General features: G+C 47.1%; 1 protein-coding gene across 3 annotated transcripts; it reads left to right on the top strand.

The window, feature by feature from the left end:
• Positions 1 to 1,283: 1,283 nt before the first annotated feature.
• On the top strand, positions 1,284 to 16,446 carry VEZF1 (vascular endothelial zinc finger 1). 3 transcript variants are annotated; one of them, XM_048324646.1, is made up of 7 exons: positions 1,286 to 1,488; positions 6,800 to 7,497; positions 8,226 to 8,289; positions 9,272 to 9,455; positions 10,895 to 11,119; positions 13,197 to 13,241; positions 13,590 to 16,446. In XM_048324646.1, the coding sequence occupies exons 1-7, from the start codon at positions 1,456 to 1,458 to the stop codon at positions 14,015 to 14,017; spliced, it is 1,677 nt and encodes a 558-aa protein (XP_048180603.1). In that variant the 5' UTR covers positions 1,286 to 1,455; the 3' UTR covers positions 14,018 to 16,446. The 3 variants fall into 3 exon arrangements, with proteins under 3 accessions (XP_048180605.1, XP_048180603.1, XP_048180604.1); XM_048324647.1 differs by lacking the exon at positions 1,286 to 1,488 and adding an exon at positions 2,445 to 2,781; XM_048324648.1 differs by lacking the exon at positions 13,197 to 13,241 and having other exon boundaries at positions 1,284 to 1,488.
• The last annotated feature ends 1,421 nt before the right edge of the window (positions 16,447 to 17,867 follow it).

Below are 17,867 nucleotides of genomic sequence, written 5' to 3'. Positions count from 1 at the left end.
CACACGGGAGGAAGTCACAGGGGCCAAATTTAGCCCTGCACGCTGCAGCCAGGGCGCCTCGGCTGCTTCTTCCCACTCCCAGTGCCGCCGAGGCCTCGGATGCTCAGCAGGGATCTGAGCCTGAGCAAAGAGGATTGACCAGAGCTGGGAGAAAATAAAAAATAAAGTGCTGTAAGCCTGTTCTCATCTCCCGAGTGCCAGGGAAGGCGAGGGGAGGTCGGGATTAAAACCCCCCTCCTGTGACAGTGTTAAACCTGCCACACTCAGGTGTCAAAGAAATGCTGCGTGTCCCTCAGATACCCCCTGAGGCAGGGCACAGATGTCCCCTGCATCCTTTCCTGTCCTGGGAGCACCAGGGAGGTGCACGGAGCCGTCCCTGGGCCCCGTCCTGCTGCCTGTCAGGGACGTGCTTGATGTATGTAAACACATAATTAACGGTACGTATGTATTTAATTGCTCGTGGCTACGATTTGCATGCGTGTGCTGCGCCGAAGATGCCTCAGGTACGGGCGAATCCACTCAGCCGGACCGGTGGAGGTGTGCGGGGCTGCGCAGGGTCACCGCATCGCCCGAGACCCCGCGGGCGGCAGGGCCGGAGGACACGGCCCGGCCCGGGGGAGGCTGCTGGGGCCCCGGGCTGCGGGACGGTGACGGGCCCGGCCCTCCTGGAGCCCGGCCAGGCGGGGTGCGAAGCAGGGCCGGCCCGGGGAGGCGGTAGCAGCCCTGGAGGGATGAGGGTGAGCCCGGGTGGGCTGAGGGCGAGCCTGACTGTGCCGAGGCGGTGGCGGCGCCGGGCGACCCCTGGGGCGACCTCGAGTTCACACCCCCCCCCCTCCGCCTCCGGCGCTGCCGCCCGCCCGCACCCGCGGGCGAAGCCGCCCCCCGCCGCCCCCGCGGCTCCCTCCCTCCCTCCCGGCGCGGCAGGCGGGGGCGGCGGGCGGGCGGGGAGGGGAGAAGGGGCGGGCGGGCGGCTCGGCGGCCCCGGGGCCGGGCCGGGGCGGGCGGCGGCGGCGGCCCCGGACACCTCGGCCGCTCCTCCATCTTCTCTCGCCACAGCTCGGCTTCCCCAGCCCGGGACCGGCCCATTGCCAGCCCCGCGGGGGGGGCGGCCGGCCCGCCGCGCCGCCCCGGCCCCGCCGCCCGCGCCGCCGCCCCGCCGCGCCGCCCCGGGCCCGCCGCCCGCCCCGCGGCGAGGGGAGCGGCGGGGGCGGCGCCGCGGCCGCCCGGGCCATCGCCGCCCCGCCGGGGCGCCGCGCCGCCGCCTCCCCCCTCTGGGCCGCAGTGGTGCAGCCCGAGGTTAGCGGAAGCGGCCGCTCGGCGCTGCCATGTTGAGCCGCCGCCGCCGCCGCCGCTTTGTTGTCGGCTCCATGTAGCTGCGGCCCGGGGGAGGGAGCGACGGGGGGACCGCCCGCCGCAGCCGCCGCCGCCGCCGCCCGGGGCCGCGCCGCCCCCGCCATGGAGGCCAACTGGACCGCGTTCCTCTTTCAGGTGAGGCCCCCGCGGCGGCGGCGCTGCCCGCGCCCCCCCTCTCTCCCTCCCTCCCTCCCTCACGGCCGCGGCCCCGCCGGTCCCCGCCGGGCCGGGCTGTCACTCAGCGCGGCCGCCCGGCCCCCGCCCGCCCCCGGCCCGGCCCGGCCCGGCCCGACCCGGCCCGCCGGGCAGCGCCTCACCGGCCCCGCGGCTCCGCTTCTCCCTCCTTCCCTCCTGCACTTTCTCCCTCCGCCGCCGCCCCGCAGCGCGCTCCCTTCCCGCTTTCATTGCAAACCACCGATATTCATAGTTATATTTTATTTTTATTTTCCCACCGTAAAACATGAGCTCGCGCTTTTTGGGTTTTTTTGTTTGTATTTTTTTTTATGTTTGCTTGTTTTTCTCTCTCCCCCCCCCCCCCCCGCCCAAAAAGAAAAACAACAACAACAGAAAAAAAAACCCCAACCAAAAAAAAAAAAAAAAAAAGAGCAACCCCAAGCTTCCACCGGGCTCCAACAAAACCCCGATGGAACAAACGCCGTGTCTGGGAGAATAAATTAATCCCTCTTTAAACAGCCTGACTCAGGGCCGGCTGACGAGGGAGCTTGTTTTCTTTTAAAATAGGACGCGAGCGGGCCGGATTTCTGTAAAAACTGGCGAAATCCTAACGGGAATGGGGAGGAATAGGGACGGTGGAGCGTGCAACCCCTCCCTTTGCTAACTGAGTCACAATTTTCCCCCTTTCTGTCGGTGAAAGACTGACTTAAAAACACCGCTGTTTATGTAATTCCGAAGAAAATCCAATGTACCAGAAAAAAAACTAAAAAAAAAAAAAAAATTCCTCGCCTGGCTTTTGTGAGGCTCGCGAGCCCTTTCACGCCAGATTGTTTTCTCCTGCTTTTTTTTTGAGCTGGAAAGCATAAAATGTGTGATTGCAGCAGCAGCAGCGGGGGGGGGGGGGGGGAAAGAGCCCAGCACATCACCTTTCTCAAGGTAAAATAATCCTCTTTGCACATTCCCGGTCGCGGCCGCTCGCTTTCTCACTGTCCTCCTCGGAATTAAACCCGAACCCAACCCGTGACACGAGTTTGAAAACCTGAGTTGAATGAATAAATCCGCCAAGAGCGAGCACCATTCCTTTAGAGAGGAAAAATTCGTCCCTTGCAAGTACCAAGGGATGAGTCACTCGCTCGGGTTCTCTGCCTCCGAAAACACGCCGGGAATGTTCCGGGGAGCCGGTACCGGGAGCTGGGCTCTGGGTTTTCCGCCTTTTCGTGATGGATGCGGGTGATGCCATCGAGTTTGGCTGAGGTCTGGTGAATTATTTCTCACTCTAGTGGGCAGTTGTGATTCGCACGTAGGAAACTTCACGCTAAGAAGTTAATCTCCTTAGTTGAGGGCCATCTCCCTCCGAGCCGGGGCTGGTTTAGTGCCTTGCTGCCTCCCAGCTGAGTGTTTTCCAGGGGAAATTTTTCCTAGGCTGGCAGGACTGTATTGCAGCAGGCTGAGAAATGCCAAGTAATGCTTTCAAGTACGTGTCCAGCTCCTCGCTGTTCCTCCGTGTTTTTTTGAAGGTGCTGAGTTTTGAAGTAGTGATGTCACACGCTGATTTAGGAGTCGGCTTTGCTGCTTTTAATTAAGGAGTCAGCAGTTCACTTTCCGAACGTGCGACTCGGAAGCATCTTCATAAAACTGTGACGTGGAAATTTTCCTCTGATTTTTTTTTTTTCCTCCCTAAATAATAAAGCTTTCAGAGCTTATGATAAATGCTGAATATTGTTTCTTGAGTGGTTTTGTTAAAATCAGTGATGTGGGGTGTGAGCATGCCAATGCACCCAGCAGAAAGCAGCACTGAGGTAGTCCTGATGTGACTTTCGTTTTTCTTCTTCCCATTCCCACAGCAGCATGTCAGCCCTGATCCAGCTGATTAGTTAAAACTAGTTAAAAAGCGTGGATTTAAAAGCCTCTCCCTAGTGTCAGTTAAATAACAAATGGAAGTGGCTGAATATTCACACTCATTCTTCCTGGGGGGAGTGTTAAACCAAGTGTGTGTTCCAGCTGGGACAGGATTCCTAAGGGACAGCTTAATATGTGGAATATAAAGTTGTAATTTTTAGCCAAATGTTTTTAGAGGAGGGTTCAACGTTTTAATTTTAGTCCTGTAGCAGTGGGCTGTGCGACTGTAAATCGCTCCTTCCAAATAAAGTTGTTTGATTGTTTTTAGGTGGCATCTTGATGAACTGTATCCCTTTCTAAAGAAACAGTCATGCTACTGAATAAGCAGTTCTTGTTTGGATCTTCTTAGTCCCCAAAATGCATAGTTTGAAAACCACTTTTAGTATCTGCTTGGGAAGTGAAAGTTGTATCTGTTAATGTGAGGAGGACTCATCCATCAGACGGAGTGTTCAAGATATGACTCATGCTAATTTGTTGCTCTCACATTAAGGCTGGAGTACAAAAATATTTTAGCCTCTGGCATTGGAAGTTCACAATGCCACATCCTACACTCCGGGTCACGAATTGCAGGGTTTTTTTGTTTACTGCCCCCCCAGGAGAGAAGGAATTAGTGACAGAACAAGGGGATTTTGCACGAGAGCCTGTCCCAGGCCATCAAAATATCCCCAGATTGTTGACGTGACGTTAATGCTGGGTCAAGTAAAACCATGGTTGGAGCCTGGATAACTGCGCCTGCCAGAGGCGTGCAGCAGGTGCTGGCTTCCCTTCTCCAACAGGGAGTTAAAAAAAAATGCTGCCTGATCCTTTTTTAAAAGGCTTTAACGGCCCTTGGAAACTGAGGAACACGGCTCGTGGCAGAGGGGCTGCGAGGAGCACGGCACTGCTAATAACGCCGGCTCCCTGGGAACCAAGATAAGCAGACTTACATAAGCAGCAGCACCATAGCCTGTAGCTTTGTGGATATACATTGTTTTATGTCTGCTGTCTCCATCGGATCTGTAGGAATAAGTGCATCATTACCTTGAAGTGCTGACCATTCTTTGAGGCTTAAAAATATCCATAAACTGCCCAAGTTTGAACCTTGTCCAAAGGATTTGGGCTCTCCATTATCCGATCTGCTAGCTCTGCCTTTGAAATTGTATCTCTGGAACTATCATTAGGTGCTCTGCAGTGTCTTCTGGTGCAGTTTAACATTGTTTAACGCTGATTTGAAGTTGTAAAACATTTCAGGTTTTTTTTTAAGTTAAAATTGTGTTGAAGTGCACAACTTGCTCAGTATTGTGCTGTCAGTGTGTATCATGCAGACTCTATTTTCATGCAATGCAGAAGTGTCAAAACCTCTTTAAAAATATGGAAAATAAATAGTTTAAAAATCCACAATTGTCACTGAAGTCAGGGAAAAGTTTAATGGAGCTGCTGGAGCTTGTGCCATGCCCTGATTTAGTAGCGTCGCCTCCAGGAGAGTTCTGGATCCAGCTCTTCGGCAATCGCTCCCTAAAATAAACCAGCCCCTTGGGCTGTTGTTTGAGGTGGCTGCTGTGGCCAGGCAGGTGTGGTAATATCCAGCCTACCTGTTGCATCCCAAGCTTCGGCACAGATGGATCTAAAATGCAGATACTGATGGACAGCCTGGCCTGGCTCCTAATGATTCCCACAAGTTTTGTCTCCTGTTAATGTTCGGAGTCCAGGCTTTCTCCTGTAAACTGTTTTCCTGTCAGATAGACTTGGAGTGTTCGGGAGCTTGTATTCCTTCCCACGTGGGTTAGTGTTGGTATCCACCCATGGCTTTTATCCAAAGATCACCAGCATCACGCTCCCAAAAAGTGAGATTGGAGTGATGCAGGGCTTGTGTGGGGCAGGAGCTGCCCTGCAGCAAGGGAGAGATGCTCTGGGGGGGGCTGTAGTCCGTGCTGCAATCCAGACAGGCAAAGCATCCAGGGTACAACTAGGAAAAAGGCCCAAAGTGAGCTTCTAGAAATACTGGCTTGTCCAAAGGACGCGTTGAAATGGATCCCCAAGGGAAGAGCATTAGCCTGAGTGCACTTCCTAGCACTGTCATCCCCAACAGATGTAAAAGTAGATAGGTCGGGGTCGTGCACCAGCACAGTGTTTTATTCAGCTCTCGCAGCTTTGAGTCATGTTATTTTGTGAGGAAAGCCATAGGAAAGGAGTCCTGGAAGGCTGCAGTACTGATCTAATGGGAATGCAAGTTTCCCCAAACTCAGCTTCAGGCCTGGCACGCTGCGTTAATAACGAGCCTGATTTAAAACTGGTCTGATGAGACCAAGGCACATCTTGAATACAGATGCACTTAAACTGGCTTAAGGTGCTGGAGTGATTTATTTTAATGCTCCATTAGGCTGAATTGGTCTGTGTGGTTTCTAAACCACATTAAAATTGTATCTGCCAGGGTTTTGTCCCAGTCTGACTGGATGAGTTTTAATAACAGTGTTTCTGCCTTAGAATAACCACGCGTGGTGCAGCACAGCCCGTGGCAGGCAAGCTGCAGCTCAGCTGAGCGGTGCTGGCTGCAGGCCCCCCCTTCCCTTCCCTGTAGCTTCTGCCACTGATTCTGTAGTGCAAAGTTAGTTGGTATTGGCTGCTTTCAAACAGCTTTCAGGGTTTATCCCAAACACCCCCGAACCGTGTTCTCCAGCATCTCTAGACATCTCCCAGTGTGTATCGATCAGCTTCTCTTCCCAGCACAAAGTAGCTGCTGACAAAGAGAAAAAGGCCGTGCCGCTATTCTTGTTAGTTCCAGATGCAGAGAGCACAGTGGTCAGTGGATAAATGCATCAGGAACCTGCTAAATATAGAGATGTGGCTTTAGACAGCTCCCGATTCCAGTTGCTTTGGTTTCAGTGCTGGCACAGGGGTATGAACACACTGTTTAAATAAGACGCCTTATCACATCCTGGCTCTCTGTGGCTGCAGTTCAATTCACTAAGCTCGGCTTAAAGGTGAGGCATTATTTTGCAACTCCTGTCAGCACCTTCATCCTCTCCAGAGATAGTCCTGAGATGCCATCTGATACGATCATTAGCAAAATGAGTTATCTGTTATGTAAAGATGAAATGCTGTTACTAAAAGATCTGACAAGCACCTAGTCTTCCATGAAAAGTTGCCCTCCAGAAACTTAATAATTCTTAATAATTGTTGCACTGTGTCCTACACTTACCACAGGACCTGCACAGCCAGGGCATTTACAGCGTGAGCGGTTTATCTTGTCCAAAACCAGTGTTATGTAACCTTCTCCTGTTGTTCCTTCCATGGCTTTTGGTCTAGAATGTGCTTCCCTGTCGTTTGTAAATGTTCTCACCAGGCCAGAGTGAGCACCCATCCAGAGAATTTAAGTGTGAATGTTTGGTTTTAGGCACACGAAGCCTCCCATCACCAACAGCAGGCAGCACAGAACAGTTTGTTGCCTCTCCTGAGCTCTGCTGTTGAGCCGCCCGATCAGAAGCCGATTCTGCCCTTACCAATAACGCAGAAACCTCAGCCTGCACCAGAAACATTAAAGGATGCTATTGTTGGGATTAAAAAGGAAAAACCTAAAACCTCCTTTGTGTGCACTTACTGCAGCAAAGCTTTCAGGGACAGCTACCATTTGAGGCGTCACGAGTCCTGCCACACAGGGATAAAGTTAGTGTCACGGCCAAAGAAAACTCCCACCACAATGGTGCCCCTTATCTCGACCATCGCTGGTGACAACAGCCGGAGTTCACTGGTTTCGACTATCGCAGGCATCCTGTCCACAGTCACTACGTCTTCCTCTGCCACCAACCCCAGCAGCAGCGCCGGCGCCACGGCGATGGCAGTGACGCAGACAGTGAAGAAGCCCAGCAAGCCCGTGAAGAAGAACCATGCTTGTGAGATGTGTGGAAAGGCCTTCAGGGACGTCTACCACCTCAACCGGCACAAGCTGTCCCACTCCGATGAGAAACCCTTTGAATGTCCCATTTGCAATCAGCGCTTCAAGAGAAAGGATCGCATGACCTACCACGTGAGGTCTCACGAAGGTGGCATCACGAAACCCTACACCTGTGGTGTTTGTGGAAAAGGCTTCTCAAGGTACCATGTAGCAAATCCCAGGCATGCTCCACTGTTGGCTTTTCATGAGCAAGGAGAGGGTTAAGCTATCGTAGTGAGGGGCTGGGAGAACCAAACCTCTGAGGAGATTGGTGAGGAGATGAGGAGCCTTGTCTGCCTTTAGGGTGAGGGAATCTCCATCTGAGCAAGGTCAGCAGTGGCCAGAAGTGGTCCCTTTTTTACGAGAGTTGTTTGAAATGGTTTCTTGACCTCATCCAGGTCCCGTAAGACATGTGTCTGTGTCACTGGGGATGTGCACAGAGCCCCTTTACCAGCCTTTGCCATGGTCTGTGTCCGAATGCAGCAGGGCAGGTAAACTGTCACCTGATCTTACGGCAGGGTGGAGAGCACTGACAGAGCACAGGGGGGCTTGCATTGCTGCCGGCCCTGTTTGTACCTGTGCTTGCAACAGAGAAAACTTCAACCTTTAGAGCTGTTGCGCTCTCACCTTTACACAAGGTGTGACCAAACGTGCCATTTTCAGGTGTGTGAGGAGAACAGAGTTAAGTTTTAAACTGCAGGTTGTTTTTAAGCTGTGAGGTGTTGCAGGTGAAGCTCGTGGTAGGTGAGGGGAAGGGATTTATCCTGGCTGTCAGAGGGATGGGGGCTGCAGGGAGCAACCAGCGCGGTGTCAGCACTGCTAACCAAGGTGTCCTGACTTTGTGTTTGTAACTGTGTGCACTTTTCTCCTGTTCCTCTCTTTCTTGCAGGCCTGATCATTTAAGCTGTCACGTTAAACATGTTCACTCAACAGAGAGACCCTTCAAATGCCAAGTAAGGGCTAAAATGGTTTATTAAGAACAATACCTTATTGTGTCAGTACAGCTCAGGTGAATCTTTCCAGAACCATATTTGCTCCTGGACTTTTGAAAAGCAAGTTTAGGAATAAAGCCACATCCTCTACCTCACCACAGCGCTGGAGTTACGGTGGAACTTTAGAAAGATGCTGTGGCTGCTTTTTTAGGAAGATTAGAGGGTTTTTGTTTTCTTGGAGAACAGCGTAGTTGCTCTGTTTTACCATATGCTTAACTTAGTAGTAAATTGTAGCAGCATCCTCAGCTCAGTGCTCATTTCTGGGGTAGTGTGTGCAGTGTGTTTCTCAGCATGTTCAAATCAAATCTCTTTCTCAGCACATCTATTTAAAATGGGTGGGAATGGTTGATTCTGGATCTGTTATTTTGCTGGAAGGGGAAAGCAAGTTGTCATAAGTTGATGACTGAGTCTAGGAAAAATAATTTGATTGCCCTTGAACAATTAACTGTTTTGCTTGGAATATCCATGCTTATTCCAACCTGTGTTTTAGTGACTCATCTTATTAAACAAAAGCCTTGGGTAAAAAGAATAGCGTTAGGAAAAGGTTTTGTTTCCTTGTTCTGGATGGGAACAGAAGTACTTGAGCAGTGTAAGGTACCAAGTTCATATTTGTACAGTAAAATTATATTAGAAACCAACTTTGCCTGTTGTAGGCATTTTTTATAAGCTCCCTCTTGCATTGGTGGGTAAGGCAACCCGCTGTTTTTAGAAAGTTCAAATAGTACAGAGTATGATTTTTGTCCTGATTGCCTCAGAAATGAGTTCCATTCTCAGTCTCTGCTGAGCAGTTTGGTTTCTCTATAAATACGGGTAAAACTTAATGTTGTCAATGCACTTAGGATACCGTTAGGACCTGCAAGGTAACGTGGGCTCCCAGTGGGCCTGTAGGTGATGCTGTACTGCTCTGTCTGCACCTCAAGTGTAACTGTTGTCCTTCATCTAGACGTGCACTGCTGCCTTTGCCACCAAAGACAGACTGCGGACACACATGGTGCGCCATGAAGGAAAGGTATCGTGTAATATCTGTGGTAAACTTCTGAGTGCAGCATATATCACCAGCCACTTAAAGACACACGGGCAGAGCCAAAGTATCAACTGTAATACCTGTAAACAAGGCATCAATAAAAGTAGGTGAACGTTTTACAAACATTTCTAATAACAGTGTGTTTGCGAAGGGAATTGCCTTTGATGACATTAAAATTCAGCTATGTGTCTGTCAGTTTGGGTGACAAAAAAGTAGATATTTAGTAACAGAATCTGCTTCAGCTCAAGAATTGGCATGTGTGGAGTTGGTTTGCTGCTACACTGTGCTCTTATCCCTTAGGAATGCCCTGCAGTTCATGACAGTGACCAATCTCTTGAAGAAAAGAGTTCCAAAATTTTCTCACCTTTTAAGTTTAGTACTACCTCCTGAACTGTGCAGGCCTAAAAGTCCAACAGATAGTTTGGTGATTTTAGACTATTTAAGAACTGCTAAGACCTGCCAGGTTTCAGGTCTGAAGCCTCATCTAAAGCTCATCAAAATCAGGAGAAAGATTTCTCTTCTTTCTCTGGGTTTTGACCCTGGGGCTCAGTGTTTCCTCCCTCAAGCTGTAGCTGACAGGAAAAGGATTTAAATCCAGCCCTGATATGTTTTAGGCATCGATGGCATCTGACTGGTGGTGTGCAGGAGGTCAGATGAGATGTTTGTAATAGCTCCTTCTAGCCTTAAACTCTGTGGAAGTGCTGCGGTCTGGGCCTGGGAGTGCCTAGCAAGCAAATGAAGACTTGACTTTCAAATTTTCCCTATTAAAATACCTGTAACTTAAGTTAACCCACATGGTTAGTAATATAAAACGGGTTTTCAGAGGAATCAAGAGGCAGAAGTAAGGAATGTCTTTGGAAACTGTGTCCTTAAAGCCTTTTAAACTGTATTAATTTACAACATCTTTGCAGTTCCTGTTACTCCTGGATAATCTGAAGGTACTGGGAATGTCTGAAATGCCTGATTGTTGAGCTTAGTAAGAAATTTGGATGTGAAGTATTTTTCAAGGTATAAGGTTACAACTCTGGCTTCCCAAGCCAGTTTGGTGGTGCTAAGCCAGTTCACATGAGGCATTTAGAGCAGTTGTTAGACGTGGAAATGATGAGCTGTGCTGTGGCCAGAGAGTAGTGACAGGCTGTTCTGTGATGTAAAGGTAAACTGAAATTTTTAAGTCATACTTGCAATAAGAAGTAAAAAGGCTTTTCTATTTTTCATTTTTAAGCTGGAGCTAAAGTTTAGAGAAAGTAGAATCAGCTTGAGTTATAGAGGACTCATTGGAGTTTTTAACTTCATTCTTCCTAAATACAAATACATTTTTGGCAGTTAAAGTAGATGTTCTTGACTTACATTTGGGTTTTTAGCTCTTGGAAAAGTAGTTTTATAAAGCACAGAATTAATGATATTGTTTTAAACACCTCTGTGGTTTCGTTCTTGGAATCCTGTGAGATTCCACATGCTCTTTGTAGAAGTTGCCTTTGTTATCTCAGCAGAAAGCAGAGTAACTTTTCAAGGTGAATTTGTGTTCTTACTTGATTGGCATAGCATGCATGAGTGAAGAGACCAGCAACCAGAAACAGCAACAGCAGCAGCAGCAACAGCAACAACAACAGCAGCAGCAGCAGCAGCAGCAGCAACAACAACAACAACAGCAACAACAGCAGCAGCAGCAGCAACAGCAGCAGCAGCAGCAACACGTAACAAGTTGGCCTGGAAAGCAGGTAGAGACCCTGAGATTGTGGGAAGAGGCCGTCAAAGCAAGGAAGAAAGGTAAAACAAACCAATATTGACGCATTTGGGTTTGTGAGGTAGTGGAGTTTACAGTCATTTGGGGAGTTTAAGGTGTCAGGAGGGATGTCTTACATGACAGTTTCATTCTTAGAAGTCACAGCTAAGAAAGAACAGGAGGAAACAGGCCCCAGATCAGGCTGTTAAATGACTTGCTCATGACTTGCTCCCTTGGTCTCTGTGCTTGCCTGTGTCCTTGGAGCCATCAGTTACAGAGGGGAGCTTGTGTCTGCTCCAGGGCAGGAGTGTGGGCTTTGACTTGCATGTGGCTTTTAGCTGTCTTGGTGCATATTTGCCCTTGTTCACTTGTGTGCACACACATACACACACCCCCTGTCCTTGCATCAGCACCAGTGTGCACCTGTGTGCTTTCTGTGTCCTGTTCATCTTCTCTCTCCCAATTTATTCCATCTGCTCTATCATCATATAACTGTATAGTTTTCTAGACTTCAGATAAGTTTCTTTCTCTGTTGCTTTTTTTTTATTACAAAATGAGCTAATCGGTGATCCTTTTCTCATCAGTGCTGGCTCACTGCTCACCTCTACCTGTGCTGCTGTAATTGAAGTGGAATTGCTGTTGTTGGTCATTGTGTCAGTTTGTAGAGAACAGATTGCTTCCGTTCAGTGGTTTTAGGATATAGTAGTTTAAACTCTTCTGTTTCTGCTGCTTATTTGTTTCACAACAGTTTGATTACTAATGCCCATCATGTGACTTCATGGATTACATGTTTTAGAAGTTCTTAGTGACCACTGCTTATTGTTTTTCACTGGCTGTTTTTAGGAATGTTTTTGACTCACCTTATTTTTTTCTCTTCTCCTAACCTTCCTTTCAGTTTCTTCAATCTGTTTTTGTTTTCTAGGTTCTTGTTTGTGTTTTAGGCTGCTTGCTTCCTTTCCCCTTGTTATGCCAGTAATTGAATTCTGTGATCAGACAGTACAGAAACAGCTTATTCATGTTAAAATGTAGTGATAACAGAAACATTACGTATCATCAGGCCACTAAATAGATAAAGGAAATGGTGTCAGATTTAGGAAATCACTGAGAATTTTTTTCTGCTTGTTCTTCCCTGTGTCTTGTTTCCTTTTCCTTTCTTATTGAGAATGTTGAATATGCTTTAACTTAATAGTGTTTTGGGGCAGGATGGGGAGTGAGGGAGGTGGGTGGGTAGCAGTGGTGTCAGACTGGTGCTTTTAGCTTAACTGAATTGGGGAAGGAGCATGGGTGGGATGTGTCTTTGGGTGTGACTATGCTTGAAGGTGAAGTTAGACCAGTCAGTGCCATGCCTGAGCTGCTCTTTCCATGCTGGTTCTCCTGTGCTAGTTCCACTTGTGGTGGCTTTACAACACTAGATGGGATTTTTTTTAGTCTAGTACAATTTATTTTCACAATTTTTTTTTTTTTTTTTTTTTTACTCTTTCCCTTCCTCTCCACCCCTCCTAGCTATGGACTTTGAAGAACCAACAGTAACCCTTGAATGGGGCTAATGTTGCTTTCAAAGTTACATTTGCATTGCCCCAGTGGCAAAGTGGACTCTTTGCTCCTGGCTTACCTCTGACACGTGGGTGTAACTGAGCTTGGGGTCCTGCCCTGCAATTGTGGAATCGGACACGGCTTAGTAACGTTGTTGTAGAGCGTATTTTCCCCGGTTTCTTTAGCAGCCAGCCCTGCCCTGTTCCCTGTTTCCGGAGCCTCCCGGTGTGGGTAGCCGGCAGGTGGTGCTGATGGATGTGGAGTGATTCCCGTCCCCCCCGCGTCCCCCCGGCCGGCCCCGCTCCCCAGCCCCGGCCTCCTGGGTCTCCCTTGCTCTGCACTTCAGTCCTGCTTGCTGCAAACCCACCCCAAAACCCCCCAAACCAACATGGTGTGGAGCTGTAGCTTATGTGAAAGCTGAGGAGCTGATGGGGGTTGAGGGATGTGCTGCCGGGGTAGCCTTGAAGTAGAGGTACTGTGAGCAGTGGAGCAGTTTAGTAGCAATAATTAAGACTGAAATAAGCAGGTAAATATTGAAACGAGCTTTGCTTATCAGTCCCTAATAATGACTTTTTAAAACCTTCACAGAATGTCAGTTCACCTTTGAGAAGGCTATAGAGTACGTACCATTCGGTATGTACACTCTCTCCTCTATTTCTACTGTTCCTCTTGGGAGGATTTTTTTGATTGTACAATACTGTTTTTATGAACATGGAAAACCTCTTGCTAAGACAACCTCACTTGACTTCTCAGGAAAAAATACTGAATTGAAATGACCTGCATGAGAGTTTGTATTTCCTGTAGGCTATAGAATGTTAACAGTTTTAACTTACTAATAATACCTAAAGAAAATTATTCCAGAATTTGTACCTGTTCTTGTTTGGTTTTTGGGTTTTTTGTTTTGTTTTGTTTTGTTTAAATCTTGTCCATGGTTTTTTTATGTGTTAAAAACTTTTTGTCTTTTTTATGTCTCATTTTTAGAAGCTGCTAACTTGTGCCAAACCTCCACTGCTGCTACTACGCCTGTGACTCTTACTACTCCATTCAATATAACGTCCTCTGTGGCTTCTGGGACTATCACAAACCCAGTCACAGTGGCAGCTGCAATGAGCATGAGAAGTCCAGTAAATGTATCAAGTGCAGTTAATATATCCAGTCCGATGAACTTAGGGCATCCTGTAACTATAACCAGTCCTCTGTCCATGACCTCTCCATTAACGCTCACCACCCCGGTGAACCTGCCCACCCCGGTAACCGCTCCAGTGAACATAGCGCACCCCGTCACCATCACGTCCCCCATGAACCTGCCCACCCCCATGACGCTGGCTGGTCCCCTCAACATAGCCATGAGACCAGTGGAGAGCATGCCTTTCCTGCCCCAGGCCTTGCCCACCTCTCCTCCCTGGTAAACAAGTTCTAAACAGTATTAAAAAGGATTAAAATGGAATCCTTACCAGCAGTTCTTTTTTGGGTTTTGTTTGGTTGGGGTTTTTTTGTTTTGTTTTGTTTTGTTTTGTTCTGTTGGGTTTTTTGTTTTGTTTTGTTTTAGTTAATAATAAATTCAGACTAAGACACTGGGGCAACACCATCAGAGACCACAATAGCATCTTCCCCTTGATTTGGCTCACATGGTTCAGGCTTGAGTTTCACTGGAGCACTTCATTTAAATTAAGTTTTACCTTGTAGCTGACTGATGCTGAATTAGAACAGATACTTATTTGCCAGAGTTTAAAAAAAAAAAAAAAAAGAAAAAAAAAAAGAAAAAAAAGGTAATTAAAAAAAACAGTTTTATGTTTTATCCCCTCAAATTATAACTTAGAAAATTATTTTAATCTGAACACTAGCAAAGACCCCTCTGTATCTGTGACAGGGTGGATGGCTCATTTTAACCTGCCAGGCAAGTCCACTGTTTCTGAGCTAGTGTAGAACCTTTGTCTGTGTTGATGTTTTTTTTTTTTTTTATTTTTTTTAATGAGTAAATGCATTACAATGTTGTCATTAAAAAAAAAAATGCATTTTTGGAGAAAATATGCATTTTACCTTTGGGAATATGGTAATTTCAGGCAGCATTCCCTATGGGAAAGGTGATACCAGCTCTGATATGCAAAGCATATGATAACTTATCATTCTAACTTCAACATATAATAGGGATTGTGACCTGATATTTGGAGATGTAAATATTACCCAACATATTACCCTAAGGGAATAGAGCATTGTAGTCAACATTTTTTTAAAAAAACCTGTTATTGTTTGGTGAGAAACAGCCATGGCTGACAGAAGAGGAGTCGAAATGTATGTAAACATGGTCTCTGAACAGTCAGACCCCCATGGGACTCTTATCTAGGAGCAAAAGGAGTGCTTGGAAACTTAAGGAAAATTGCTTTAAGCTGGAAGATTCTGGAGGCCCTGGGTGTGATTTTTATGCCCTCTGCCTCCCAATCAGAGCCTGCTGGTGTTTCAGCAGGGGACAGACGTGTTAGTTGTTCACTAGAAGTTTTGTCTTATATTAAATTGTATACAGTTTTTATTCTAACCACTAACTAGGTAGGATGCCCCTCCAGGACAAGCAGAGAACGTCTTTTAATTTCTCCCCTATTTCTTAATCAAGTGTTGTGCAAATCTGTTCAACTTTGTAAATATTTGCAAACATCATCATTTTTACGTTATTCTTCTATTGTGTTAACACATTTCTATCAATTTGTGGGAGTTCTGGGGTGCTGAGCTGTCCAGCCCAGAACTGCTCATAAATGGTCACACATGTTTAAGCTACATGTGCTTTTTTTTCTTAACCTGTTTATCTGTACATAAAGTAGAAAGCAAAGTCTAGGGAAACAGATATACTTTTTAGACTATCATGTCACATATTCACATTTTTAAAACTTTGTTTAAAAAAAACAAACCACCCTAAACCCAAGACTCTACATTAAATAAAAAAAAAAAAAAAGAGGAAAAAAAAAAAAGAAATTACAGTTGAGATGTTTTTATCTTTATGAAGTTGAGAGCTCTGGAGATTAGCGTGTGCATTTTCACAGAGTGCTAGCAGGACTGACCAGTCACACTGGACTGCTTCCGTTCCTCCCCGGCCGTGTCCGTGCGAGCAGTGATTGCCAGGCTGCTGGCTCAGGTGACAGGTATCTGTATCCTTACGTGAAACTGTTCTAGGGGCTTGGACTACATAGTAAAACAAAAACAAACAAAAAAAAATAATAGAGCTTAGTGTAAAATAATTTTATAAATGATCTTTTGTACTTTAGGACATCAAATTGTACAACTTTTGTATATATAAAAGCTTAGGAACTTTCTGTTTAGCAGAAAGGAAACACATTCCTACACTTTTAATGTATATGTTTGTTATAATGTCCATGTAAACATATGCCCTATGTTTGTGCCTTTTAATTAGTTTGTCTCAATAAACAAAAATGTAGAGAAGAATATGTAGCTATGACTTTGTTACCACTGTTCTCACTCCAGGTGTGTAGAGGTCTTTGTTTTGGCCCTGTGTAGAGCCCGGCGTGCATGGCCGGCCCGCCAGCGCATGTCCCCAGCCCCGCTCCCCCGGCCCCGCTGCCACCACCACCACACCGTCCTGCATGTTGGGACCTGTAGTTCCCCAGCCATCTCTGTCACCCCTGGCCACCACACCACCTCGCACCAGTTTCCCAAAGTAGGTATAGCCTTCTGGGTCCGGGTAACCACAGTGATGACCCTTAGATGAAATTTGGGTATCCCTGAGCTTACAAAAAAAAAAAAAAGAGAAAAGCATTAAAAGCCAGTATGAAAATGTGTACTAGAAGTGGTTATCTATGAATTACTTACAATAAACAGGTGTGAGACTTAATTGTATGTTGTCAATTACTGCAGTATTGACAGTGGGTCCCTTGTACAGCCAGCTGTTATTTTTATCCCAGCAGTGTAGCAGTAGAATAAACACCGGCAAGGAAATTTTTCACCGTGACAGAGGCTTCCCAAACCACTAACCACGGTGCTCTTAGCGTGGCGTAGGAAAAGGGCTGTTTCCTTTCTATTTTATGTTGGTTCTGCTCGACTGTACCTGGTTTATGTCCACAAAGCTGCATTAGCTAATTGTCGACCTGTTTCATTTGTACTTGGGTAAACATTTGCTTTGTACCGTGTATTAATGGGTCCGAGGTGTGCTCCTCCGCTGTCTCAGTGCGGACATTGACTTCGCTCTGTAACGCCATCCTTCCAAATACATTAAGCTGTTTTTCTGACAAACAAAAGCTACCTGGTCAAGTGGTTTATACGACGTGCATGCTCCCTGCTAATCGATGTCCGTGCCGGTGCCGGCGCGGCCGGGGATCCGCTGGCACCTCGCAGCGCCGCCGAGTTAAGGCTCTAAGAAAATGGTGGATGTGAAGAACAGATGCTCCTGTTACACCGAGTTAGTTTCTATGCAGCTGATGCGCTTAGCCTAGTTTATTTCATGGAAACTTTTAAGCTGGATCAAATCCAACATCCAGGGAAGCCTATTGCTGCCGCTGGTTCGAGTGGGGTTTATATCGAGCCCATTCAGGTCTCCGATTGCAAGGAGTTCAATAGGGGGTTTATTTTTTTTCCTTCTGAAGTTTCCGTAAGCATTCAGTGTGAGGTGAATGGCTTAGCACCGGCTGAGAGTTTGAAAGTTGAATTTTGCCTTGGAAGGATATGTGCCGTGGAAAGTCAGAGCAGTCAGATGGAGGGCACGGGAAGGCGTCCTCCGGGCAAGGAGAGCCGCGGGGAAGCGGCCACGAGGACGTAAGTATTCCAGCACAGCCACCCATGCTGCCAGAAATGGTGCACATGGTATAAAGGGGCAGTTCTTCTCTTTATTTGGAACACCCCAGCACTTCCAGAGAGTATTTGAGGTGAAGGGAAATTTGGGATTCAACCTTTTTTCAAAGAGTTACACCTGAGTATTGTAAATTGGGCAGGTTCTGTTCAGTCAAGATGGATCAGAGAGAAACACGTTTTAGTCTCAGTATACGAGTTTAATTCTATTAGCCCTTGTTCACAAATAAAACATTTTTTTTCCCCTCTTACAACAATTTTTTTCCTTAGAGAGGCAGAAGAAAGAAGTATTTAATGTGTTTGCATTTGTCCACAAGAGGTTTAAAGAAAACCACCCAGACCCCAGTAAGCTGTTGAGCTGCAGCAATCCCAGGTTACATAAAGGGGCCGGGGCTGCCGAGGATTAGCCGGGGCATTCCGGGTGCTGATAAGCCTCCAAGTTCTCCTCGCTCTTCCCTCACTTTTATTTTA

This window comes from Corvus hawaiiensis, chromosome 20, assembly GCF_020740725.1.
Source record: "Corvus hawaiiensis isolate bCorHaw1 chromosome 20, bCorHaw1.pri.cur, whole genome shotgun sequence".
NCBI classification, from domain to species: domain Eukaryota; kingdom Metazoa; phylum Chordata; class Aves; order Passeriformes; family Corvidae; genus Corvus; species Corvus hawaiiensis.
This window is presented reverse-complemented; position numbering and strand designations above follow the sequence as displayed.

Excerpts from the sequence above, each read along its gene's own strand:
- VEZF1 (XM_048324646.1), top strand. The coding sequence starts at position 1,456 with ATGGAGGCCAACTGGACCGCGTTCCTCTTTCAG. Across the intron at positions 1,489-6,799 it reads GGACCGCGTTCCTCTTTCAG|GCACACGAAGCCTCCCATCA; the intron begins GTGAGGCCCCCG and ends GTTTGGTTTTAG. Across the intron at positions 7,498-8,225 it reads TGTGGAAAAGGCTTCTCAAG|GCCTGATCATTTAAGCTGTC; the intron begins GTACCATGTAGC and ends TCTTTCTTGCAG.